The 26,326-nt window shown below is 38.3% G+C and overlaps 2 protein-coding genes across 2 annotated transcripts in view; both read left to right on the plus strand.

Moving 5' to 3' along the window:
- DSCC1 (DNA replication and sister chromatid cohesion 1) overlaps positions 1 to 14,101 on the plus strand; it is a 29,444-nt gene extending 15,343 nt beyond the window's left edge. The window contains exons 6-9 of the mRNA XM_060195668.1: positions 2,410 to 2,462; positions 3,554 to 3,708; positions 8,269 to 8,417; positions 13,845 to 14,101. Of these exons, the coding sequence (XP_060051651.1) occupies positions 2,410 to 2,462; positions 3,554 to 3,708; positions 8,269 to 8,417; positions 13,845 to 13,953 (466 nt within the window). The 3' untranslated portion in view covers positions 13,954 to 14,101. The remainder of the gene's footprint in view (positions 1 to 2,409; positions 2,463 to 3,553; positions 3,709 to 8,268; positions 8,418 to 13,844) is intronic.
- Positions 14,102 to 17,444: 3,343 nt separating this feature from the next.
- TAF2 (TATA-box binding protein associated factor 2) overlaps positions 17,445 to 26,326 on the plus strand; it is a 58,854-nt gene continuing 49,972 nt past the window's right edge. Inside the window, exons 1-4 of the mRNA XM_060204923.1 lie at positions 17,445 to 17,777; positions 18,221 to 18,275; positions 22,837 to 22,997; positions 25,374 to 25,492. Of these exons, the coding sequence (XP_060060906.1) occupies positions 17,695 to 17,777; positions 18,221 to 18,275; positions 22,837 to 22,997; positions 25,374 to 25,492 (418 nt within the window). The 5' untranslated portion in view covers positions 17,445 to 17,694. The remainder of the gene's footprint in view (positions 17,778 to 18,220; positions 18,276 to 22,836; positions 22,998 to 25,373; positions 25,493 to 26,326) is intronic.

The following is a 26,326-nucleotide window of genomic DNA, read 5'->3' on the forward strand; positions in this document are numbered from 1 at the left end:
TAGAAAGTGAACCACCTGGGATGGAATTAGAGAATACTATGAAAGAAAAGGTCTCACCCAAGTAATGAAGCTGAAGGGTTGTCATTCCACACGTGAAGTCTCTGGACACAGTCTGAACTGAAGCATGTTGAGGTGGCAATCGTTGTGTTGATTAGGTTGCGATCAGCAGATGCAATATTATTTGATAAGGATTGGGAGAGGCATGCGGGAAAGTGGGCCCTATCCTAAGGTTCCAGGACTGGGGGAAATATAGGCTCTATAGTGGAGATGTGAGGTTCCTGCTGTCTTAGGGTTCAAAAAGACAATGGATACTTAATGTTATCATCACATTATTTGGTAATTGGGTTAACTTTGAAAAGTCCTTTTGTTAGGGTTTGCTGTATAGTACCCAGTTTCTTGTATATAGCTGTGCCATTAGTTGCTTCTGATCTACTTGGTCTAGGCTTTTGAGAGAGTCCGCATATCAAATACACAGCCTATATAAAAAGACTCAGTCTGTGTTTTAAAAACTTCGAGACATACAATTAATTTTCCCCCCTCTCATATTAATTAACTAGTGATTTATATGACTACACTTTCCTAGGAGTGTACATAAACACCATTCCCACCACCAAAAGACTGTGTCTCATCCCACCAGCCCAGGAAGCTGCATGTCCACCCTCCCCCTCACCACAAGGTTTTTACTTTGGTACCCTACTTTCAATTTAGTCAGATCCTGCTTTTATTTTCCCTTTCAGATCTTCTTTCTCAACTTCTCTTGATGAGTGGGATCATCCCATACTCATCTTTATCTTTCTGACTTAGCTCACTTAACATAATTCCTTCTAGCTCTGTCCAAGATGGGTCAGCGAAGGTGGGTTCATTGTTCTTGATCACTGTATAGTATTCCATTGTGTATATATACCACAGCTTTCTCAGCCACTCATCTGCTGTTGGGCACCTGGGTTGCTTCCAGGTTTTAGCTATTATGAATTATGCTTCTATGAACATAGGAGTACACACCTCTTTTTGGTTGGGTGTTATGGAGTCCTTGGGGTATAACCCCAGGAGAGGAATTACTGGATCATATGGAAAGTCCATGTCTAGCCTTCTGAGAGTTTTCCAGACTGCTCTCCACAGAGGCTGGACCAATTTACATTCCCACCAGCAATGCAAAAGGCTTCCTCTGTCCCCACAGCCTCTCCAGCATTTGTTGCTGCTGTCCTTTTTGATGTATGCCATACTCACAGGAGTGAGGTGGTATCTCAATGTTTTCTTAATTTGCATTTCTCTGACAATCAGTGACCTAGAGCAGTTTTTCATATGTTTGTTAGCCTCTGTAGTGAATGTTTTGTTCATATCCTCTGCCCATTTTTAGATGGAGTCATTTGCTTTTTTGGTGCTAAGTTTGCTGAGCTCTTTATATATTTTGGTGATTAGTTTCTTGTCTGATGTCTGGCATGTGAAGATCTTCTCCCATTCTGTGAGGGGTCTCTCTCTTTGTTTAATAGTTTCTCTGGATGTGCGGAGGCTTTTCAATTTGATGTAGTCCTATTGGTTTGTTTCTGCTTTAGTCTTTCCCATTGGTTTGTTTCTGCTTTAGTCTTCCTTGCAATTGGGTTTGATTCATCAAAGATGTCCTTGAGGTGTAGGTGGGAAAGTGTTTTACCAATGTTTTCCTCTAAGTATTTGATTGTTTCTGGTCTGACATCTAGGTCTTTGATCCATTGATTTTTGTTTCCAGTGAGATAAAGTGGTTCAATTTCATTCTTCTGCATTCTGTTACAACCCAGTTTTCCCAGCACCATTTATTGAAGAGAGCCTCCTTCTTCTATTTAATGCTTTGGGCCCCCTTATCAAAGATTAGATGTCCATAGTTGTGGGGAAATATAGTATTCTTAACATTGAGGTATCTCTCAACCCGCAAAGTCACTGTTTCAAATCTCAAATTTCTTATTTTCCTCCAGGGTTATTGCTGGGGCACAGTTCTGGCACTACGAATCCACTGTTCCTGGTTGCCATCTCTTCTCCTCCTCCTCCTCCTCCTCCTCCTCCTCCTCCTTCTCCTCCTCCTTCTTTTTGATAGGAAAGACAGAAATTGAGAGAGAAGCAAGGCAAATATATATATATATATATGTATATGTATGTATACATATACATATGTACATATACATATATATGTATATGTATATATACATATATACATATACATATATATATACATGTATATATATACATATGTATATATGTATATATAGTGTGAGAGAGGGAGAGACACCTGCAGACCTGCTTCAGCGCTCATTAAGTGTCTTCCCTGCAAGTACAGAGCGAGTGCTCAAATCTCAAATTTATACCTTAGTTTTTAGTTAGCAATGGAGTTTAAAATATGCATAAAAATAACTTTTCAAATGTGTGTTTTATATTTTTCAGGGAAATGATTGAGCACTGCCTTAAATGTTATGGAAAGAAGTATGTAGAAGAAGGTAAGATTTGGACAGTATTCTTTTTTTATTTTTAGATTTAATAATGATCAATAATATTGTGGGATAAGAAGGGTACAATTCCCACCACCAGAGTTTCACATTCTGTCCCCTTTATTGGAAGCTTCCATATTTTTTATCCCTCTGTGAGTATGGACCAGAGATCTTTATGGGGTGCAGAAGGTGGAAGGCCTCGCTTCTGTAATTGCTTCTCCACTGGACATGGATGTTGATGTATGGTTGATCCATACCCCCAGCCTGTTTCTATCTTTCCTTAGTGGAGTAGGACCCTAATGGGTCTTTTAACTCTTGAATGTTAAAGTTTGTATGCCTTTCTCTTAAAAATAAGAACTCATGGCAGTGGATTCGTAGTACAGGCACTGAGCCCCAGCGAGAACCCTGGAGGGAAAAAAAAAAAGTAAGCCAACGGTCTGGAATTGATGAGCACTATTAAAGAGTGTGTGATACAGTCAAAACAAACACTATTCATAAATATCCTTAGACCTCATAAAAATTTTTTTTTAAAAAAAGAACTCAGTGGTTCTGGAGGTGGTACAGTTGATAAAGCACTGGCCTCTCCAGCATGAGTTCCTGATTTCAAACTCCGCAGTACATGTCCCGGAATGATGAACTGGTTCACTTTCTCTCTCCTATCTCTCATGTATAAATAAAATGCTTAAAAAGAAGAACTCAGGGAGTCGGGCTGTAGCGCAGCGGGTTAAGCACAGGTGGTGCAAAGCACAAGGACCGGCATAAGGATCCCAGTTCGAACCCCGGCTCCCCACCTGCAGGGGAGTCGCTTCACAGGCGGTGAAGCAGGTCTGCAGGTGTCTATCTTTCTCTCCTCCTCTCTGTCTTCCCCTCCTCTCTCCATTTCTCTCTGTCCTATCCAACAACGACAACAACAATACTAACTACAACAATAAAACAACAAGGGCAACAAAAGGGAATAAGTAAAATAAATATTAAAAAAAAAAAGAACTCAGTGGGGTTGTAGGAAGTGAGTTGTGTGTAATTCTGTGAAGCTGTTAAAGTAAAGATAAGCAATAAATTGTAAGAAGATAATATGAAATAGTCTGATTCCTTTTTCTTAGGGGAAGTTCATTTTGAATTGAATGCTGATAAAATATGTAGAGCAACAGCACAGATGTTACTTCAAAATGCAGTGAAATTCAATCTTGCCGAGTTCCAAGAAGTGTGGCAACAAAGTGTTCCTGAAGGAATGATAACTAAGCTTGAGCAGCTTAAGGTAATAGTAACAGTGATTTCTGCCATCACTGGAGGGGTTGTTATTGACTACCAGAGGAGATAGAAGTACATTACAGTTCAATTTGGTGCCAATTTATTTTTTGAGCAACGCTTTTGGAGTACATTATGTACTCAATCCATTTCAAAATCCTTAATAAGAAAAAAATAAAAGACCCCAAACACACATTTATTGAAGTTTAATTTCTCTATCATAAAATTTACCCTTTAGAAAATAATGTCTGGGTTGGGTAGTGGTGCACCTGGCAGAACACACGTTACCATGTGCAGGGACCCAAGTTTAGGCTTTTAGCCTCCACCTGCAGGGGAAAACTGAGCGGTGAAGCAGAGCTACAGGTGTCTCTCTCTTTCTGTTTTCCCCTTCCCTCTCAATTTCTGTCTTTACCCCAAATAAATACGTAATAATATTTTAAGAAAGAAAGAAAGGGAGAAAAACTTCCAGGAAGATCATCTTTAAATAACAAGTGGAAGTGTGGAGGATAGTAGAAAAATCAGACACTAGATTTGGGGCAAGTGGAAGGTGAAAAGTGCCCCTAGAGCTTCTCACCTATGAAAAATTTGTCTCCTCCCCCTCTACCCTCCACCCCCCATGACTACGACTCTATTTAGAGCACCTATTAATAATAGTTCTACATTGTAACAAAAGGTTAAGGCACTGGGAAGGGTAGGGGTGAGTTCCTAAGGTTATCTTTGTTTTCAGATGACCTTACCCTATTATCTGTTGGAATTAAATCCAACCAGTTCATGAATCTCTGATCATCCCCTCCCTCAAGATGATATCACACAGTCCGAATACAGTCTATCTGTGGCCCACCTTCAGCATAACTGTCCACTTTATGGCTCAGCAGAGCAATTTAGGAGGGTCTCAGTGTAAACAAATCTTCTCTGAGAATATCATTTTTATTCTCAGAACAGACACCACCCTACTTGTCATCTTCTGTGCTTGCTACTCAAGTATTCCTTCTGCACCGCCAACCCCAACTAGTAAAAAAATAAATAAATATTTTAGTAAGTTTACAGAGTTACACTGGGATTACCATGCTCTAATTTGAGACTATTTTTATTGCCTCAATCATATTCCTGAAGCCTATTTATAGTTAATTCTATTTCCCACCTAGTATGTCTTATTTTCTTCCATTTCCACCAGCACTATCCTAGTTTCAACTATAATGCTTATTTGACTCTAAATAGAAAAACAAATAAAACAAAAAGGTACTTTTTAAATTGATATTGATTCTTGCCCATCTCTAATCTCTGTGATACCATTAGAATAGTCCTTTAAAAATTCAAGCTAATGGGACGAGTTGGTGGTGCACTCAGTTGAAGGCATAGTGTGTAAGGACCCAAATTCAAGTCTCCAGCCCCCTACTGTAGGGGGGAAGGTTCAAGAGTGGTGAAGCAGTGCTGCGGGTGTTTCTCTCTGTTTTCCATTTGCCTCTCAATCTCTATCTTTAGTAGAAAGAAATTTTTCAAAGTACAAGTTAACTTTAATGGTATGGTGAGAAAGTAGACCTTTGAAACCTTATGTTTTGTAAACCAGTATGAAATCACTAATGCGAATAAATAAAAGTAAAAGAAAAAATAATAGAGAGAGAGGGAGAGAAAGGAGGAAAAAAAAGTGAGTCAGATTAGATGAACTTCTTGCTTAAATCACTTTAGTGACAGCCCACTGTCCTTAAAATACAAAACCCTGAATTCATATATTGGCCTCCAAGGTTCTTGTTCATCTCCTCTGTAACTTCAGCTCTTGCTGCTTTTTCCTTCTGCTCACTGCATAGCAACCTTTGTATCATGCTTTCAAAGCCATAAAGGCTCCTTCTCTTCTACATTAGGTCCTTTACACAGAACATTTTATTCTAGACTGACTTTTTCCTTGACATTACCTGGCCATTTCCTATGTATTTCTAATTCACTTCATCAAGTAGGCCTTCCTTCACTCTAAAACATAGATCACATTTACTCTTCCATACCACCCTTTGCTTCTTTTTCATGACACTTATCACTTAGTGTTGGAAAAATTATTAAATTATGTGGTTTCACAGAATTTTGTTTACCAGTTTTGCTACTTGCTAATTTAGAGAATACTGTCAGGCATGTAGTATATTTCCAGTAAATATTTGTTTTTAAAAAAAAGTATGGGTGGGAGATAGCATAATGATTATGCAAAAAGACTTTCGTGCCTGCATCACCAATGGCCGTAGGTTCAAAACTAGAGCTGACTAATGCTTTGATACACAAAAAGCAAACAAATGTGAAAGGATTAGTTCAACATTTATGGAGTTTTGTTTGTTTGTTATTTTAGGCATCATATTAGGTGATGAAGAGAGAACATCGGGTTCATGAGTGTGCTCAGCCTCTGACATAGCACAGGGATGCCAATTACACATGTAGATCTGTTCTTTGCCCAGCAATCTTTGTCATGGGGAGGATGTGCAAAAGATATTATGTGGCAGATCACTAGTGAAAAAATTAAAGTGGCTTTTTGATGTGACTGATGAGTCAGGTGATTTTTGAAAGATTGTTTACTTCACCTGCTGAATTGAAAAGATGCACTCTTCTAGACATGTTTAAAAATGTAGAGGTATAAAATTGGGCATTGTTAGTAGGTATGCATTATGGGAGCAAAAGGTTCTGGTGAGTTAGCAAGGGAAGGTATGAATGTGCTAAGGAATTTAAGTTGAATCTGAAAAATTGGGACTATTCAGTGATTGATATTAGTTAGAAGTTTTTTTCTTTTTTTAATATTTACTTATTTATTCCCTTTTATTGTTGTCGTTATTGATGTTGTAGTTGAATAGGACAGAGAGAAATGGAGAGAGGAGGGGAAGGCAGAGAGGGGGAGGGAAAGATACACACCTGCAGACCTGCTTCACCACTTGTGAAGTGACTCCCCAGCAGGTGGGGAGCCTGGAACCAGAGGCTTGAATAGGGATCCTTATGCTGGTCCTTGCACTTTGCGCCAAGTGCGCTTAACGCGCTGCTCTACTGCCTGACTCCCAAGTTTTTTCTTCTGAAAAGAACACTAACAGTAATCAGGGTGGATGGATGAAAGTTTGGCTAGATGATGTAAAATTTTAACATTTAATTACATCTAACAGAGTACCACTCTTTGAAATATATGTTGGTCAGTGAATAAAGAAATCTTGGTGGAGCCAGGCAGTGGTGCAGCGGGTTAAGTACACATGGCGCAGCTGTTAAATGCACATGGCGGAAAGCGCCTGGACCAGCATCAGGATCCTGGTTAGAGGCCCAGGCTCCCCACCTGCAAGGGCTTTGCTTCACAAGGGGTAAAATAGGTCTGCAGGTGTCTGTCTTTCTCTCCCCCTCTCTGTCTTCCCCTCCTCTCTTGATTTCTCTCTGTCCTATCCAACAACAATGAAGCAGTAACAACAACAATAAACAACAAGGGCAACAAAAGGAAAAAAAAAATTAAGTTTAGTGGTCCAGGAGGTGGTGCAGTGGTAAAGCTTTAGACTTTCAATCATGAGGTCTGGAGTTTGATCCCTGGCAGCACATGTGCCAGAGTGATGTCTGTTTTTTTCTGTCTCTTCCTATCTTTCTCATAAATAAATAAAATCTTTAGAAATAAAGTTAAAAAAAATAACAACTCAGTACCTTACAATCTATACAATCTAGTGACCACATGGGTGTAGGGTTTGAATAATAGAATCTAGGAAGATATTTCTGAGTTTCATAAACAGGAGGCTGTGAACAGGTTTGTATGACAAGCATGGGTTCATATCCATTGAATATAGATGTTTGAATATAGATGTTTCATACTTGGAAGAGAGATTGAATTGAAGATATAAACATGGGGGGCCAGGTCATGGCACAACTGGTTAAGTGCATATATTATAGTTCACAAGGACTCAGGTTCAAACCCCTGTTTCCCATCTGCAGGGGGAAAGCTTTGTGAGTGGTGAAGTAGAGCTGCAAGTGTCTCTTTATCTCTCTTCCTTCCTATCTTCCCCTCCTCTCTCAATTTCTCTCTGTTTCTATTCAACAATAAGTAAAATTTAAAAAATAATTAAAAACATATAAACATGGTGACTAGTAAATAAGTTGAAGCGACACTTTTGAATAAAGTTATTCAGGATTATGACACTAAAACAGGAAGAGTGGTTGGAACAGAGGCCCAGAGAAATACAACATCAACTTGGGAAGAAAATAATGGGATGGTGATGTCATCTTTGTCAGAGGCAAAGATCAAGAGGAAGTAGTGATCAGAATTAACAAAGAAAATAGGGCCTGTGATACGAATCCAAGGAAAGAGCCCACTGGATTTGGCAGTGAGAAGTCATCAGTGACCTTTAGAACTAGAGCTATCATAATAAATTCATAGTGGTAAAAGCCAAATAAGAGAAAATAAGTCACTACCTAAAGGAGCTCTTAAAAAAAAAAAAAAAAAAGGCTAGTATAAGTTTCTGGATAGTTTGTGCAAATTCTATGTAGTTATATTTTAAGTGCTTTTGATTAATAAAAGAGTCATAATTTAACATTAGGTCATTCTTCTAATTGCTGCTTTTCTTCTTTGCTCTTTTAGGGTTTAGCCTTGGTGGATAGACACTCAAGACCAGAAATCATATTTTTGCTAAGAGTAGATGATTTGCCTGAGGATAATCAAGAGCGTTTTAATAGTCTGTTCTCTTTAAGGGAGAAATGGACAGAAGAAGATATTGCTCCATATATTCAGTAAGTAATTTGTTAAAAAAAAGAATTGTGATTTTTTTTTTTTTTGCCTCCAGGGTTATTGCTGGGGCTCACTGCCTGCACCATGAAACCAGGTGCATTAACACCTGGCTCCCTCAAGCTAACTTTGTGTCTACTCTGCTCACCAGTGGGCTCATGAAATTTCCTGGAGAAAAGTTGAATGAGTTAGCCAGTCTCATGAAAGAATTGGTGTGTAGCAACAGAGTAGGATGTTGAGTAGGTCTTGCTCTCTCCCCCATGACAACTTTTTGATTCTTCCCCTAATCTCAATTGTTAGATTGCCACAGGTCTCTTACTCTTGCCATTTTCCTTGAGTAGTGACTCATAATTTTCACTATACAAGTCTTTCGCTTCTTTGGTTAGGTTTATTCCTAGATATTTTATTGTTTTGTTGCTATAGTAAAAGGAATTGATTTCTGGATTTCAACTTCTTCTAACTTAGTGTTTGCATAGAGGAATGCCACTGACTTTTGAATGTTAATTTTGTAGCCTGACACCTTACTGTATTGCCTGATGATTTCCAAAAGCTTCTTGCTGGATTCCTTAGGTTTTGCTATATATACTATTATGTCATCTGCAAATAGGGAGAGTTTGACTTCTTCTCTTCCAATCTGTATGCCTTTAATTCCTTGCTCCTGCCTGATTGCTATGGCAAGAACTTCCAACACTGTGTTGAACAGTAATGGTGATAGTGGGCATCCCTGTCTAGTACCTGATCTGAGGGGAAATGCTTCCAGTTTTTCACCATTGAGTATGATGCTGGCTGTAGGTTTGCTATATATAGACTCGACTATCTTCAGGAATTTTCCATCTATTCCCTTTTTTTGTAGTGTTTTGATAATAAAGGGATGTTGTATTTTGTCAGAGGCTTTCTCTGCATCTATTGATATGACCATGTGGTTTTTGGTCTTGCTTTTATTGATGTGGTGGATCACATTAATTGATTTACATATATTAAACCAACCTTGCATCCCTGGGATAAACCCCACTTGGTCATCATGAAAAATCTTTTTAATATACTGCTGTATCCGGTTGGTTAGAATTTTGTTCAACATTTTAGCATCTGTGTTCATCAGAGATATTGGTCTATAGTTTTTTTTTTTTTTTTTTTTTGCTTGTTTCCCTGTCTGCTTTTGGTATCAAAGTGATGTTGGCTTCATAGAATTGGAAGGGAGTATTCCAGTGTCTTCAATCTTCTGGAAGACTTTTATAAGTAGAGGTATTATTTTATAAGTAGAGGTTCTTCTTTGAAGGTTTTGTATAATTCATTTGTAAAACCATCTGGTCCAGGACTTTTATTTTTGGGAATGTTATTGATAACTGTTTCAATTTCATTAGCTGTGATGGGCCTGTTCATGTTATCTAGTTCCTCTTTACTTAATTTTGGAAGTTTGTAGGTATCTAAGACATAGTCCATTTCTTCCAGGTTCTCTAGCTTGGTGGCATATAGTTGTTCATAGAAGCCTCACATAATAGGTTGAATTTCTGCAGTGTCTATTGTGATATCTCCTCTTTCATTTACAATCCGATTTATTTGGGTCTTCTCCCTTTTTTGTTTTGTGAGTCTGGCTAAAGGTTTGTCGATTTTGTTCACTCTTTCAAAGAACCAACATTTACTTTCATTGATCTTTTTTATGGTTTTCTTATTTTCAACATTACTTATTTCTGCCCTACCTTTAGTGCTTTCTGTCCTTCTGGTTGCTTTAGGGTTCCTTTTTTCTTCTTCTTCTAGGTCTTTGGATGTGCAATCAGGCTGTTTATTTGTGCTTTTTCTTGTTTCCTAATGTGTGCTTGTATGGCTATGAACTTCCCTCTCAATACTGCCTTAGTTGTATCCCAAATACTTTTATAGCTTGTGTCTTCATTTTCATTGAACTCTTGAAACATTTTGATTTCTTCCTTGATTTCCTCTTTGACCAGTAGTTGTTAGGTATTGTACTGTTGCGCTTCCACATTTTGGGACTGTTACTAATCTTTTATTGATTGTTAAGTGTTAGTTTAATTCCACTGTGGTCTGAGAAGATGCTTGGGATGATTTTAATGCTCTTGAATTTTCTGATGCTGTCTTTGTGGCCTAACATATGGTCTATCCTTGAGAATGACCCATGTGGACTTGAGTAAAATATGTATTCCAGTTTCTTGGGATGAATGACTCTGAAAATGTCCAATAGTTCTAGTTTATCTATCTCCTCATTTAGCTCCCTTATGTCTTTATTGGTTTTCTGCCTGGATGATCTGTCAAGTTGAGAGAGTGGGGTGTTGAAGTCCCCTACTATGATTGTGTTACTGTTAATATATTGCTGTAGCTCTTTCAGTAGATGTTTGTTGTATTTAGATGGCATCTCATTGGGTGCGTAGATGTTAAAAATTGTTAAGTACTCTTGATTGACTGATCCACTGAATATTAAGTAGTGTCCATCCCTATCTTTTTTAATTTTATTGATTTTAGTTAGATATGAGAATAGCTGTTCCTGGCCTTTTTTGTGGGCCATTGCCTTGTAAGATACTTTTCCATCCTTTCACTCTGAGTCTGTGTTTGCTTTGTTGAGTTAGGTGGGTTTCCTGTAGAGAGCATATTGTTGGGTTATGTTTTCTGATCCATCCTCCTATTCAGTGTCTTTTAATAGGTGAATTCAGGCCATTGACAATTATTGATATCAAAGATTGAAGATATTTTTGTTTGTTTGTTTGGATTTTAGGGCTCCTGAGCTGGAAGTACTGGACAGACAGTAGTTAGCCTACATCAGTGTAGTCTGCTACCTATTTCGGAGTCTCTTCTCAGGATTCCTAGTCAGAGTGTGTTACTAAGTAGGAATTATGCATTATGAATGTCTTAGATGAGGACTGCAATAAACTGCTTTGTAAACTTTTACCTTTTTAACTTTAGTTTATTATTGGATAGAGACAGAAAAATTGAGAGGGAAGAGAGAGATAGAAAGGGAGAGAGACAGAAAGACACCCACAGCTCTGCTTCACCATTTTTGAAGTTTTCGCCCTGCAGGTGGGGACGGGGGCTTGAGCGTCTGTCCTTGTTAAGTGTAATGTGTGCGCTTAACCAGGTGCGCCACCACCTGGCCCAAACATTGTTTTATGCACACCGGAGTATGGAAAAGTGTTTCACAAACAGCCCCAGGGGAAAAAATACTGCTTGTTGTTGAATCAGGTTCTGAATTCTTCCCTTTTTTGGGGGCGGGAGGGGATTGGACCTTATTTATTTATTTATTTATTTATTTATTTATTTTATTTCTTTATTGGGGAATTAATGTTTTACATTCAACAGTAAATACAATAGTTTGTACATGCATAACATTCCCCAGTTTCCCATTTAACAATACAACCCCCACTATGTCATTTATCATCCTTCATGGACCTGTATTCTCCCCACCCACCCACCCCAGAGTCTTTTACTTTGGTGCAATACACCAATTCCATTTCAGGTTCTACTTGTGTTTTCAAAGATTGAAGATATTTTAAGGCCATTCTTGTAGATTTTTAGAGTGTTCAGATATATGGCATATTTATGATGGTCTGTTTATAGGAGACCTTTCAGAACTTCTTTCAGGGTAGGTTTGGTGATTGCTGATTCTTTCAATTGTTGCTTGTCTGAGAATGTTTTTATGCCTCCATCTTGTCTGAATGACAGTCTACCGGGATACAGTGGTCTTGGTTGAAAGCCTTTCTCATTGAGCACTTGATAGATATCTTGCCATTCTCTTCTGGCCTGTAGTGTTTGTGTGGAGAAGTCAGCTGCTAATCTTATGGGTTTTCTTCTGTAGGTGACTCTTTGTTTTTCTCTTTCAGCCTTCAGGATCCTTTCTTTATCCTTATTCCTTTCCATTCTAAATATGATGTGTCTCATGTCTTTATGTCTTGGTTAATTATTTTGGGGACCCTTTGGGCTTCTTGAACTTTTGTGTCTTTTATGTTGTCTAGACTAGAGAAGTTCTAGCTTTTATGTCCTGAAGAATGCTTTCTTCCCCTCCTTCTCTTTCTTCCTCTGGTAATCCAATAATGCCTATATTATTTCTTTTGAAGTCTTCCCATAGGCCTCTGTTGTTGTTTTCAGTATCTCTTAATCTCTTTTTGAGATCTCTTACTTCTTTTTTAGTTGTCTCTAATTTTTCCTCGATCTTGCTAATTCTGTCTTCAGCCTCATTAATTCTATTCTCTCTCCCCTCTACTATTTTCTGGAGTTCATCTGTTTTGTTACCCAGTCCTAATACTGTATTCTCTTGTTCAGCTAGTTGTGTTCTTAGCTTAGCTCTTTCAGCTTTCAGTTCTCTAATAACCTTGAGATAATTAGTGTTTTCTTCTAGAGTCTCATTTGTTGTTTCTGCATTTCTGATGATAATTCTTTCAAACTCTTTACTCATTCCTGTGATTATTTCCTTAACTAGTGTTTGGATGTTGACCTATTTTGTGGTTCAACCTTTGGGGGACTCTTAGCTGGACTCTTGTCCTGGTTCATTTTTCCAATATTTCTTGTTGGTTTAAGCATTTTTTACAGTATGTTATGAGGTCCTTCTCTCAGTACTTTTCAAATTACTGATCACTATTGCCTGGATTGACTTGTGTCTAAGTAAGGTAATTACGTGGTTCACAGTTGTGGAAATTGACAGTTGTTTCAATAGTATTTTAATCCCTGAGTTGGAGCTTAGTGATTTAAAAGCCTCTTTTGTTCTTTTTCTTCCCTGTAGGCTATAGGAGCCTGAGGGCTTTTAAGCTATAAGTAGGCTTCTTAGTTTACTCACTGACTCCTGACTAAGTGATAAAGCAGGGTGGGGCAGAGATAATCCAGTGGTTATGCAAAGAGACTCTCACAGCTCCACTGCTAGGCCACCAAGGTATAGGTCTTCTCCTGAGTTGCCTGGTTAGTTTTCTGTCCCCTGGTTTTAACACAGGGCCTCCCTGTTGCTGCTCCAGATTTGGAGGGCTGTAGCAGTGGAGCCTTACAGTTTCATTTAGTGAATCTTAGGGGAGTCCTCCCTTCAGGCGTTTTTTTTGTTGTTGTTAGTGAAACAGACTGGAGGTTGTTTCTCAACTGGCAAACGCGGGACTGTTAGGAGCCTCTCATTCTCTCCCTAGGCACCTCTCTATCCAGGAGCCACATGTGTTGGCACTCACAGGTGATTTGCTGGGTTCCTGAAGTTGTTCCAGTCCAGTCCTATTGCAGCCTCAGGTGTTCTCCTTTGTATTCCTAGTTGACCTGGGAGAGGAGAGGAGGCTCAACTAAAGATTTTTCTGCTCTGCCCCCTCTCTCTAATAATAATAATAATGACAACAACAATAATAATACCTTTGCTTATTGGAAAGATATATTTGGGAATAGAGAAAGAAACTGAAATAGTGAATACTGTTATTTTTCCTAAAATATTCATGCTACATCTTTTCTTTTTTAAATCCCTACAGAGATTTGTGTGGAGAGAAGCAAACCATAGGCACATTACTCACTAAATATGCACGATCTTCAATGCAAAATGGTATTAAAGTTTATAATTCAAGAAGACCCATTTCTTAAAAGAACAGTAGTTTCTTCTTTGGGACTAACGTTGATTTATGAATTTGCTGGCTGTCTGAAAAAGACTCTTATATGTATTTGTAATATAGACTTTTTATTAACCTAGTGCTTTGAAGCATTTGCTTCCCCTGATTAAGCATTTTGAAGCAATCATGTTTATGTTGTTTTCTTAAGTTTAGCACATTTTTTTTTATTTCTTTCAGGTTATAGTTGTACAGTGCACATAGTGTAAACAAGGAGTGGTGTTTACTATCTTTAGTGCATGTTTATAGTCTGTGGCTTTATTTATACAAAGAATTTTGCTTTTAAAAATGATGTTTCGGGAGTCGGGCTATAGCGCAGCGGGTTAAGCGCAGGTGGCGCAAAGCACAAGGACCGGCATAAGGATCCCGGTTTGAACCCCGGCTCCCCACCTGCAGGGGAGTCGCTTCACAGGCGGTGAAGCAGGTCTGCAGGTGTCTATCTTTCTCTCCTCCTCTCTGTCTTCCCCTCCTCTCTCCATTTCTCTCTGTCCTATCCAACAACGACAACAACAATAATAACTACAACAATAAAACAAGGGCAACAAAAGGGAATAAATAAATAAAATAAATATTTTTAAAAAATGATATTTCATTAATCAAGACATTACAAAATCATTAAAAGGATTAAAAGTTCTCAGAGAACAAAATAGCTGTCCTAGAAGAGTTGTTAACTTAAATATAATTTCTCAAGTGTTATTAAAAATCACAACAATTGCATAGGAAAGACTTTATTGGCTAGAAAACAACTTCCCTTGAGAAGTGGGCTTAAGTAGTAAAGACTGTCGAACAAGCCTCAAAAAGAGGAAGTCGGAATCTGCTTTTATGCTATATAGATTTAGAATGATGTTAATAGTCACTATATAATTAGTAGTCTTCCAGGAAAAATTATGGCCATTTAAGAGAGGAAGAGGTAAGCATGCCTGGTTGAGGAACCAGTACTGGGTATATATCATCATCATTTATTACGTGTCATTCTCACTGATGTCTAGAGAAATGGTTTTAATGTAGTAATGAGGAAAGGTGATTTATGGGTCAAGGAGGTTTAGCAGCCTCTACTGACTAGTTTTGTCCTGAAAGGGGGCCCAAGGTTCTTATGAATTCAAAGGTATTTCCTGATTCAGTCAAAATCAAACCCTTCTCAGGGGAGGGCTATCCTAACCTCTAAGCCACAAGTTTAGTCAAGCTGTATTTTGCTTCATATCCCAGAGAGTCTACCTTAGTTTTGACAAGGAGAGGTGCAGTTAACATTTTGGTCATTTAATTATGCAGGTTAATGATAACTAATCCAATTATCTAAATTTGTTGTTTGCATTGATGACTTGATAATTGCTCCTCTAATCAGAAGGTTGGTGTGTGTGTAGCCCTGCACTTTTAAATTTATTTTATTTTTGCTTCTAGTATTATTTCTGGGGCTCATTGTCTGCATGATGATTCCATCACTCCCAACTGCCTTTTTTTTTTTTCTTATTATAGACAGTGAGATAGAGAGATGGAAGAGAGACAGAGATAATAGACATCTGCAGTAATGCTGCTCCACTGTTCATGAAGCCATCCTTCACCCCCTAGAAAATACGGGCTACACTGTGTATACCACCACCTGGCCTCCAGATAGACACTAATGAAATGGGTTGTCATTTCAGTTCTTTGAGGATTATAGTATTAATACATTCTAGGATACTGGGAGAGGTAATACTAGAAAACAGTTAATGTCTAGCATTTTTTTTTTTGAATGCTAGTTTATTTGAAGTTTTCTTTTCCTAAATTTTGTTTGATCCAAATTTCAAATTTTATATTAGTTTAAGAACTCAAAACCAAGATCCTTGGAGGGTATTATCCTAGAATAAATTTAATTCAAGGGTTAGTAACTGTGAATTGTGGGTTGAGGAAGTAGCATCATCCTTGTGAAAAATGAAATGAAACTATTACATATATAATCTGCAATTAATTAAAATTTAATTGTTTCGAAACTGACAACTATCTTATACCTGTGCATATGAAATGCAAATATAGTGACTTCAAAAATATTTGTCCTGTCTTTCAATAAAGTCTCCTACAATTATGTGGATTATTATTTTTTTTTAATACTGACATGGGGGACAGGGAATGCTACATACTACCATGTGCATGGGTCCTGGTTCAGGCCCTTTCCCCCCTTGTAGGGAGAGAATTTGAGTGATGCTGCAGGTGTTTGTTTCTACAGCTCTATCTCCCCATTACCTCCCAATTTATGTCTCAAAAAAAGAAAGTATATATCCCCGAAGCAGTTAGTGGTGGTGGATTCATCATGTAGGAACCAAATGTCAGTGATAACCCTGGTGGCAACTAAAACAAACAAAAAAAGAAAGGCAATAGCATCTAATAAAAATTCTGGGGACTGATTTAGACCTCCTGTGGTTTTTGAAAGCTCTAGGTTTTAAGCCTCCAAAAACTTTAATTTCTCTTCCTGCAATCACTATTACATATCGGTGTCTGCACGGAGAAAACTTTGAACATATTATATATATATATATATATATATATATTTAACTACGTGTAATTATTTACTAGTGGGAAGAGGTGAACCCAACTAATTTAAGTGTCATTTTATTATTCACATGTAATTTTTGTTAATTTCTTTATTGGGTGATTAATGATTTACAATTGACAGCAAAACACAATAGTTTGTACATGCATAACATTTCCCAGTTTTCCACAATTCATTCATTTATTCTTTCTTTCTTTTTCTTTTAAAAAGGAGACAGATACAAAGCCATAGGAGAGGAGAGATACAATTTCACACAATTCCCACCACCAAATCTCTGTATCCCATCAGGAGGAAGCGCCTCCCCTGATAGCTTTCCTATTCTTTAATCCCTCTGGGAGTATGGACCCAAGGCCATTGTGGGATGCAGAAGGTAGAAGGTCTGGCTTCTGTAATTGCTTCCCCGCTGAACATGGGCGTTGACTGGTCGGTCCATACTCCCAGCCTGCCTCTCTCTTTCCCTAGTAGGGCTAGTGGAGCTCCAGGACACATTGGTGAGGTCGTCTGTCCAGGGAAGTCTTTTCCAAAACAATTCAACCCCCACTAGGTCCTCCTTGGCCATCATGTTCCAGGACCTGAACCCTTCCCTCCACCCCAGTGGATTTTACTTTAGTGCAATTCACCAACTCCAGTCAAGGTTCTGCTTTATGTTTTCCCTTTTCTTTTTTTAAATATTTTTATTTATTTTATTTTTGAGAGAGATGCAGAGAGAAACAAACACTAGAGCACTGCTCAGCTGTGGTTTATGGTGGTGCAGGGGACTGAACCTGGTATTTAGCAGCCTCAGGCATGAGAGGCTGTTTGCATAACCATTATGCTATCTCCTCTGCCGGTGTTTTCTCTTCTTGACACCTTTTGTGTACGAAAAGATAACAAAACCCCAAGCGTAGGCCACGCCCCCTGACCAGGTCTTCCGGTTCCCGCCCCACTTCCGCTGACGACAGCGGTCGGAGGTCAGGATAAATAACATGCCGACTGACGGTTTCTCTCCACGGTGAGGAGCGATGTGGCCCTGACGGGAGCATCGCTAAGGCAGCTGAGAGACCCTTGCGAAGGGGGAGTTGGGGAGACCGTGGCTTCGGATCGGCCGATCGTGTGTGGCTGTGGAGGCAGCCCTGGAAGCCCCGCGGAGGCGACGTCTGTAATGCTCCGCACTTAGCGAGGAAGCCGGGAAGCCGCACTGGGCGCGATCGCTTCATGCCGCCGACTGATTTGGAGCCCGCCAGAATGAACAGGAAGAAAGGAGACAAGGGCTTTGAAAGCCCGAGACCATATAAATTATAAGTATTTTTTATCTTTTCACCTCCTCTTTGTGGTCATGTTCTGATTCCATTCGGTGTTTGATGGGCCTGGGAAACAGTATGAAAAAGAAAAAGGAGAGAGAACCCGCTCATTGTGATGGAAATGTAGTTTTGGGGGTGTGTGTGTGTGTGTGTGTGTGTGTGTGTGTGTGTGTGTGTAAGTAAATGTTTTGAATGTCAGAGGTACTCAGCAGCCTTCATGCCTCTAGCAGGTTCAGTAAACCCTTCAAGTCCTAAACTGTAACAGAGAAACGTGTTTTAGTGACTCGCCAAATTGGCAAGCAGGAGGTTAGTGTTAGTCTGTCACGGAGCTTAAAATGAAATGTGTTCTTGGCCTGCTTGGGACACGGGGCCCATTCGTGTTCCCATAGCACCAGGTTTCATTTAAATAACGCTTTTTAAATTTTTTTTTTTAATTTCACAACCCATCAGGTCGTCTGTATCAACAACATCAACTTTCAGAGGAAATCCGTCGTGGTAAGCCTTCTCAGCTACAAATAGCCTTACACTTTTACCACCCAGATAACTGTGTTTGAGTCAGAGTCCTGTCTGACTGGACCTTCCTCTGTATACTTAGTGGGGAAGCATGTATGAGATGTTGAGATACTGAGTCTTTGTGTCATTGTATAGTAGTTAGGGCATCAAAATCTAGAATGTACATTTATTCTTGTAGGTACAGATTTGTCTCCTCCATGATACAAACTGTCCCATATAGTTATTCTTCTAAGCAGCTCACTGACCTGTCCTAAGAAGATTCCATATTGAAAGCGTACTTTCAATATGATCCTGTGCTTCTGACCAGTGGCCAGTTCACCAAGTAATCAGTGCAGCTTTGATGGGGAGAAAACTGTTGTTGGCTCATGCATTGCGTTCATTCCTGCCACCATGAACAGTTTGTCTATTGGTGAGAGTAATTAGGGAATGAAGCTGTGACAACTACTGTAGATACAATCTTAGAGTAATTTTTGAGGGCTCTCTGCAATGGATGCCCTCTGATTGCTGATTGTTATTTATGTTATAATGGTTATGCAAACAGACTCTCATGCCTGAGGCTTTAAATTCCCAGGTTCAATCCCCCGCACCATCATAAGCCAGAACTGAACAGTGCTCTGGTTAAAAAATAAAAATAAAATTTTAAAAGAGCATAAATATTTTTACATTGTACCTATTCTGAGCAATTCATTTGTACACCTTTTCTATTAACTTTTATACTTGTTGTTTCCAAGTTACTTTTTTGTCCTTTCCAAGTTTCTAACCAGCTGTTAAATCTCTTAGTGAGACATTTGCTTCAGATCATCTTTCCTTCCACAGAGAATGTAATAAATCCGATATTTCCCCCAACATTTTGCTCTCTAGGATTTCCTTCCACAATGTTCAGAACTACCCTTTTGAATTCTGATGGCAGCTCTCACTAGCTTCTGGCTGGTTCCTTATCTGTTGCAGTTTTAATCATAGATGCTGCTTGTGCTTTGTTTACTTCTATTAAAGGGGCACAAGGAACTCTCTATGAGACCAGAGATGAATTGAGAGAGATAGTGTGGCTATAGAGTTAGCTCCTTGGATCAGACCTCACATGTTCATGCTTGTTTGCTTATAGTTTATTTAGATGTGTTTCTGTTTTAGAGGGTAAATATGTTGCACATATTCGTTTTTATTTTTCAGGGGCTGGCTGGTGTGGCACACCTGGTTTAATGTTACATTGTACAAGGACCCAGGTTCCAGCCCCTTGGTCCCCACCTGCAGTGGGAAAGCTTTGTGAGCGGTGAAGCAGGGCTACAGATGTCTGTCTCTCTCTCCCTCTCTGTCTCCCCCCTTCCCTCTCAATTTCTGACTCTATCCAATACATATAGATAGTAAAAATAATATTTAAAACATTAAAAATGAATTTTTTTTTCTGAGATTCATATTATACTCAGTTAACAATGACAATTTCAGTTAACAGTTTTGGGACTCCAATGGACTTGTGTCTCCTGTAGTGGTCTAGTATTAAACCAGTGGTTTCATTGACTATAGAAAATACATGTCTGGGTAGGGTTAGATAGCATAATGTTTATGCAAACAGACTCTCATGCCTGAGGCCCCAAAGTCCCAGGTTCAATCCCCTGCACCACCATAAGCCAGAGCTGAGCAGGGCTGTAGTGTAAAAAAAAAAAAGAAAGAAAGAAAGAAAGAAAGAAAATACACGTTTGCTGAAGAAGCCACAGCTTTATTCCCAAACAATAGGAATGTGTACAGTCATTTTACTGGGAACAAAGCCATTGTCGGCAAAGCATTTTGCCATGAACCCTTTCAAAACCATTGGTTCTACTGAGTAATAAGTCCCAATGAGCTTGAACCACAGTTTGTGTCCCTGCTATAGAAACCTTGCTCTGGACCTCTTTCAAAGTTGTAGCTTTATGGGCCTTTAACAGTTAGTTTTCTCAGATGTGTATATTACCTCTAGAATCCAGAAAGATCCTTCCAAGTTTTGCACCTCCTTTTTTTCCTTTCTAGTGGGCAGTTCATAATGAAGTAACATTTTACTGTAGAAGGGATGTTTTATATGCTTCAGGCCACTGGAATCTTAGCTTTATTGATATGACAAGCCCCTGGACTTTATGAGATTTAACTGTCATCAGCCATCTATATGTTTTTAATTCATTTAGCAAACCTGCTCTTCCCTTTTTAGTAGTTCTAGCAGGTATAATGTCAATATAAGAAACTGGAAGTTTTTCTGGATTCCATTAATCAAGGGACTTTTGGTATTACATTTTGACTGGGCAAGAGAGTTAGTTAAGTTATAAATTATTAGTTAACAGTGAAAGGCTAGGAAATAGCAAAGCAACTTATGCAGTAAACCTTTATGCCTGAGGTACCAGAGGCTCCAAGTTCATCCTTGGCACCACCATAAGCCAGAGCTGAGCAGGGTTCTGATATATATATATATATCAGTGAAGATTTTTGTCTTGAAGGCCATCTACTTCGGACTTTTTTTTCCCCTCCCTGATAAGAATTGGAGTAAGAAAGCATTGCTGATTATTAAGAGCTATGCTGATTTGCTACAGAAAAAAAAAAAAAAAAAAAACCTCTTATGCCTGTATCTATAGTTTTGATTGGCAAGTTTGTGATAATAAACTAGCATTATCTAAAACCTGCATGACATTTGCACTGACCAGCTAATGTATAGATGGCATCTTTCAGATCTCTGCTAGCACTCACCTCTGAAATTTCCCAAGGGATGTGTATTGCATTGATTTATTATCAAGGGGCAGGGAAATAGGCAGTCCACTGAGAGGTCTCTGTCATTGTGTCATGCAGTTGATAAAAGCGGATGAATGTAGAGATTTTGTTACTAAAATATGTTCCATGAAGTTCCTGTACTCTGCTGCTGAGTTATTTCCCCTGACCTTGCTTTATTATCACTCACCTTAGTTATGAAAACCAAATTTTGTTCTTACCTCTCACTTATGTAGCTAATTGTTGACTGCACTTTCCATAATTTTATTTCTGGTTCCGTAATGTATTTCAGGACAATATTTTTTATTTAAATTTATTTATTAGAGGATTAATGTTTCACAGTGGACAGTAAATACAATAGTTTGTATATACATAACATTTCCCAGTTTTCCACATAACAATACAATCCTCACTAGATCTTCTGCCATCATGTTCCAGGAAATGAACTCTTCTCCCCACCCATCCCAGAGTCTTTTACTTTGGTCAACTTCTGCCTATGAGTGAGACCATCCTATATTTATATTCATCCTTCTGTTTCTGATTTACCTCACTTAACATGATTCCTTTAAGCTCCATCCAAGATGGGCTGAAAACAGTGAAGTCACCATTTTTAATGGCTGAGTAGTATTCCACTGTGTGTATAGACCACAACTTGCTCAACCACTTACTTATCTGTTGGACATCTGGGTTGCTTCCAGGTTTTGGCTATTACAAATTGTGCTGTTAGGAACATAGGTATACACAAATCTTTTTGCATGGATGTGTTTGGTTCCTCAGGATATATCCCCAGGAGAGGAATTGCAGGGTCAAAGGGTAGATCCACTTCTAGGTTTCTGAAAGTTCTCCAGACTGCTCTCCATTCATGCAAGTCTAGTGCTCTACCTGCTGCAACTAGTCCTCTAAAACTGCCTGAATTCGGGCAATTCATCTTACATATTTCTCTTCACTCTCTGACAATTTCTTGTTCACTATACAGCACTTAAATCATTACTATTTTGTGCCCTCCCAGATTTCATGTTTGAATACATCCGTCTCAAGCCCAAGATACTGTAATCACTGGACATGTATCCATGTTTCACTATTCTATTTTTCTGTTTTTATAAACACAAGACGGTGGTGGATAATATATTTAGTCTCTCTCATGTCAGAACTTTATCTCCCATATTAGTACAATCAGTGGCTCTAGAACTACTTCATAGAATCACCTAGTATTTGGATGTAAATGCTGCTTTGGGGGGAAAAATAGATTTTTCTCTGTTGGTTAAGTGTTTTTCCCATAAGCTCTTGCTACATCTCCTGTCCCAGTTTGCCTTCATACTTGTTACCTCCAGTGGTAGTTTTTGTCCATGATAGGACACCATGATAGGACACCATGATAAGACACCATGATAGGACACCATGATAGGACACCATGATAGGACACCATGATAGGATTCTTTCACTCACCTGATTTTGCTTCTTTCTGTTCTTTCCAGGTATTTTTTTTTCTTCCTCCTCTGTATGGATTTCAATTTTTCTTGATTTCCTTATATTTGAGGGTAACTAATCCTTTTAGTTTTTATCTAGCACATAATCTGATTTTTATCTAGCACATAATTTTTTTCATAAATGTGATTCACAGAGATGGTAATGTATACATAATTCACATTCAGTCACTATAGTAATCATGTTTGAAATGAAGATAGTTGGGAGTGTTTGTATGTAGATTGCCATTTGGGGTCCTGTCAGGGTGAAATAAAGTAGTAGAAATCAAAAAGATATATTATGAACCATAGTGATCTTGATTATAATGAATTTATTATTTTTTTTGTCTCTTTTATAGGGATTTGTGGAACTAACTATTTTTCCCACAGTTGCAAACTTGAATAGAATCAAACTGAACAGCAAACAGTGTAGAATATACCGAGTAAGGATCAACGATTTAGAAGCTGCTTTCATTTATAATGACCCAACCTTGGAAGTTTGTCACAATGAGTCAAAACAGTAAGTTGTACAGTTATAAAATTGATGTTTTCTAGCAGTTAATGTCTTAGGTGATTGATTTTTGTAAAAAAAAGTTTTTTTTTTCTTAAATTATTGTTAGACTGAATCTGTTTTCCGCCTAATTACATGTTTTACTGTCTTATTGCTCTGAACATTTGGGTCAATAGATTTTACTAACTGCTCAACACAGTTTTAATAAGTTCCCTTTCTTCAGTCCACATTGAAGAAATATCACTTGAGAAGTTTAGATAAAGTTCCATATTTTGTACTTTGAATGCTTTAGTGCTTTTAAACTGTTCACATGTTTGGGGCTTGGTGGTCGTGCTCTTGGTTGAGCTCATGTTACAATGTGCTAGGACCCAGGTTCAAGCCCCCAGTCTCCACCCTCATGGGGAAAGTTTTGTAGGTGGTGAAGCAGTGTTGCATGTGTCTGTCTGTTTCTCTCACCCCCTTCTCTCTCAATTTTTGGCTGTCTCTATCCAGTGATTAGATAGCAATGATAAAAAAAAAATGAAATTAAACTTACAAAAGTATTTACATATTTTGACTTGGGAAGTGGTACAGCATGTAGAGCAAGGAACTTGTAATCATGAGGTCCTGAGTTTGGTACCTGGCACTACATGTGCCAGAGTAATGCTCTGGTTCTCTTTCCCTGTATCCCTCCCTCCCTCCCTCCCACCCTCCCTTTCTTTCTTTCTTTCTTTCTTTCTGTCTTAATAATTTTTATCTTTATAAAAAATATACTTATTTATTATTGGATAGAGAGAAATTGGGAGGGGAGTAGTGAAGTAGAAAGGGAGAGATAAAAAATTGAATTGGGGTGGGGAGCAGGGCAGTGGTGTTCCCAAGGACCTGGCTTACAGCCCCTGCTTTCCCACTAGCGGGGAGGAGGGTGTGGTGGAGGCTTCGCGGGTGATGAAACAAGTCTGCAGGTATCTACCTTTCTCTGTCCCTCTCACTAATGTGAGGATATTCAACCTCAGAAAGGACAATAACAGCAAAAGTTGGAGATGTTGCACAGATAAAGGAACCCACATGTTGGTGGGGCGTGTAAATATGTCCAACCTCTGTGATATAGCATAATGGTTATGCAAAGAGACTCTCGTGACTGAGGCTCCAAAGCCCCAGGTTCAGTCTCCAGCAGCACTAGAAGCTAGAACTGAGCATGCCCTGATAAAACAAACAAGCAAATAAACAAACAAAAAGTGTATGACCAGCGCATTATATACCTCTGGCTTATGGTAGTGGAAGGGAATGAAGCTAGGACCTCTTAAACCTCAAGCAGAAAAGTCTTTTGCATAACCATTAAATTATCTCCCTAGGTCCAAGAGTGTATAACTTTAATGTTTTCCCTTTTCTAAGATGTATTTATTTGTGGGGTGGAGAGTCAGAATATCACTGCCATATGCAGTGCTGAGGTGTCATACTTGGAACCCAACCCTGCAATTTGTGCACTCAATCACTATGGCACCTCCTGGACTCCAAACCAATGTTTTCTTTAATGGCTTTTCTGATTTTTATTTTTACTGTACTGTAAAGTACATGAAAATCGCCTTTAAAACTAGGAGGAAATGCCACTCACTTTGTGTATTCATCTAAACGGAAGATGGCATATATCAGAGTGCTCAGTAAGAATAAAGAGGTGTTGTGTCTTTCCTTTTGTTTCCTTGCTCATGTCAGTCATTCTTTGCATTTTCATCTCTGTTCCCATAATCCTTTAACTGATTTCAGTAAGGAAATATAGTGTGTATATGTACATGTAAGTTCCTCTTGAAATTAAATTAGAAAACCAGATGTTTTCATAGTTGCATAAAACTTGTATATCTTTTTCTGCTTCTGGGTGGGAAAAATCATGTAATTGAGCAAATACTTACTAGTACCCTCTGGCACATAGAGAACTCAGCAACTGCTCCTAAATTACACTTTCACTGTTATGCACTGGAGGGGGTGGGGCTAAGATGTACTGTTTTGAGGAATTCACCATCCTTATCCCAATCCTTGTTGTTTTGAGGCATCTTGATTTTTGTTAGATAAGAAACCTAGTTAAATTCATTGAAATTGTTGCCATATAGGTAAGGTATAATTAGTTTTTCAGTTGTAGCTTTGTATGAAAAACATGGTAGCATTGTCATTTCAAATTTAGCAGAGAATTTGATAATCATAACAAAATCACATAGCATGTACAGATACTGTTGTATGTATAGGTTGTAATGGTTCATATTAAAGTAAACTAAGCAACAGATAGTTTAAAAATATATGAATCATTTAAGAAAATAGGTTTACCCAGAAAGTGTGACAGATATTTAAGAAAATGTCTGTTGAAACAAAGGCCTATTGCTAAAATTGTGTTTTGTTTTGTTTTTAATTTTTTTCCAGGAGAAATCTCAATTATTTTTCCAATGCTTATGCAGCTGCAGTTAGTGCTGTGGATCCTGATGCGGGAAATGGAGAACTTTGCATTAAGGTTCCATCAGAGTTATGGAAACACGTCGATGGTAAAATGCTCACTTTATGCTGATTGTACAATAAAATTGTGTTAGATTCAGTGACTAGAAGTTTTTACATGAAAATCATTGATGTCAAAATTATAAACTAATGATATGTCAAAGTATGCAAGACTTGAAAACTTTTTCTCAAGAGTCCCTTACTGAAAGGAAAATCATAACCAAGGACAGAGAAAAAAATTGACTCACTTTACTGGTGGTTTTAAAGTGAAAGTTATAAAAAGAGTTGGATAGAACACTTTGCTAAGATTTGAGAACCCACAGAATATAAAATTGGTTTGTAAACATAGTAGAATGAATGCTGAAAATGATATAGTTTAATTCCTTTCTATTGCAGAAAAATAATGTGAAATCCAAAGAAAGTAGTGAACTCTTGGAAGCAACAGCTCGTGTATTGAGTTCCTTGCTCTTTTTGCCTACTTTGGCTAACATTATTTCACCAATAAAAATTAACTATGGCCTTAAACAATTAATTATGACTTTATAAAAAAATTAGCCAAATTAAAAAATAAGAAAAGTACTTAATGTCTATATCCCCTATCCCCTCCACAATAGACTTCGGATAGGGAGAAATGGGTGGGAGTTGCTTAATTTTGGTTACAAGCATGGAAGATCTCTTATTCAGGTATGAGAGATAGTTTATAGGGTTGGAATGATTTTGGGGTAGAGGGAAATTAAAGAAGCAGTCTACTTATATACAAATCAAATAGGATAAAAAGTAATAAGATAATGTATAATAAAATTCCTTGGGTAGTCCAGACTATTCCCCCATATTCTCTTGCTTCCCCCAAATCAAGTAGAATTTGCAGTCTTTGGGGGTTTGTA

Source organism: Erinaceus europaeus, chromosome 1, assembly GCF_950295315.1.
Source record: "Erinaceus europaeus chromosome 1, mEriEur2.1, whole genome shotgun sequence".
In the NCBI taxonomy this organism is placed as follows: Eukaryota; Metazoa; Chordata; class Mammalia; order Eulipotyphla; family Erinaceidae; genus Erinaceus; species Erinaceus europaeus.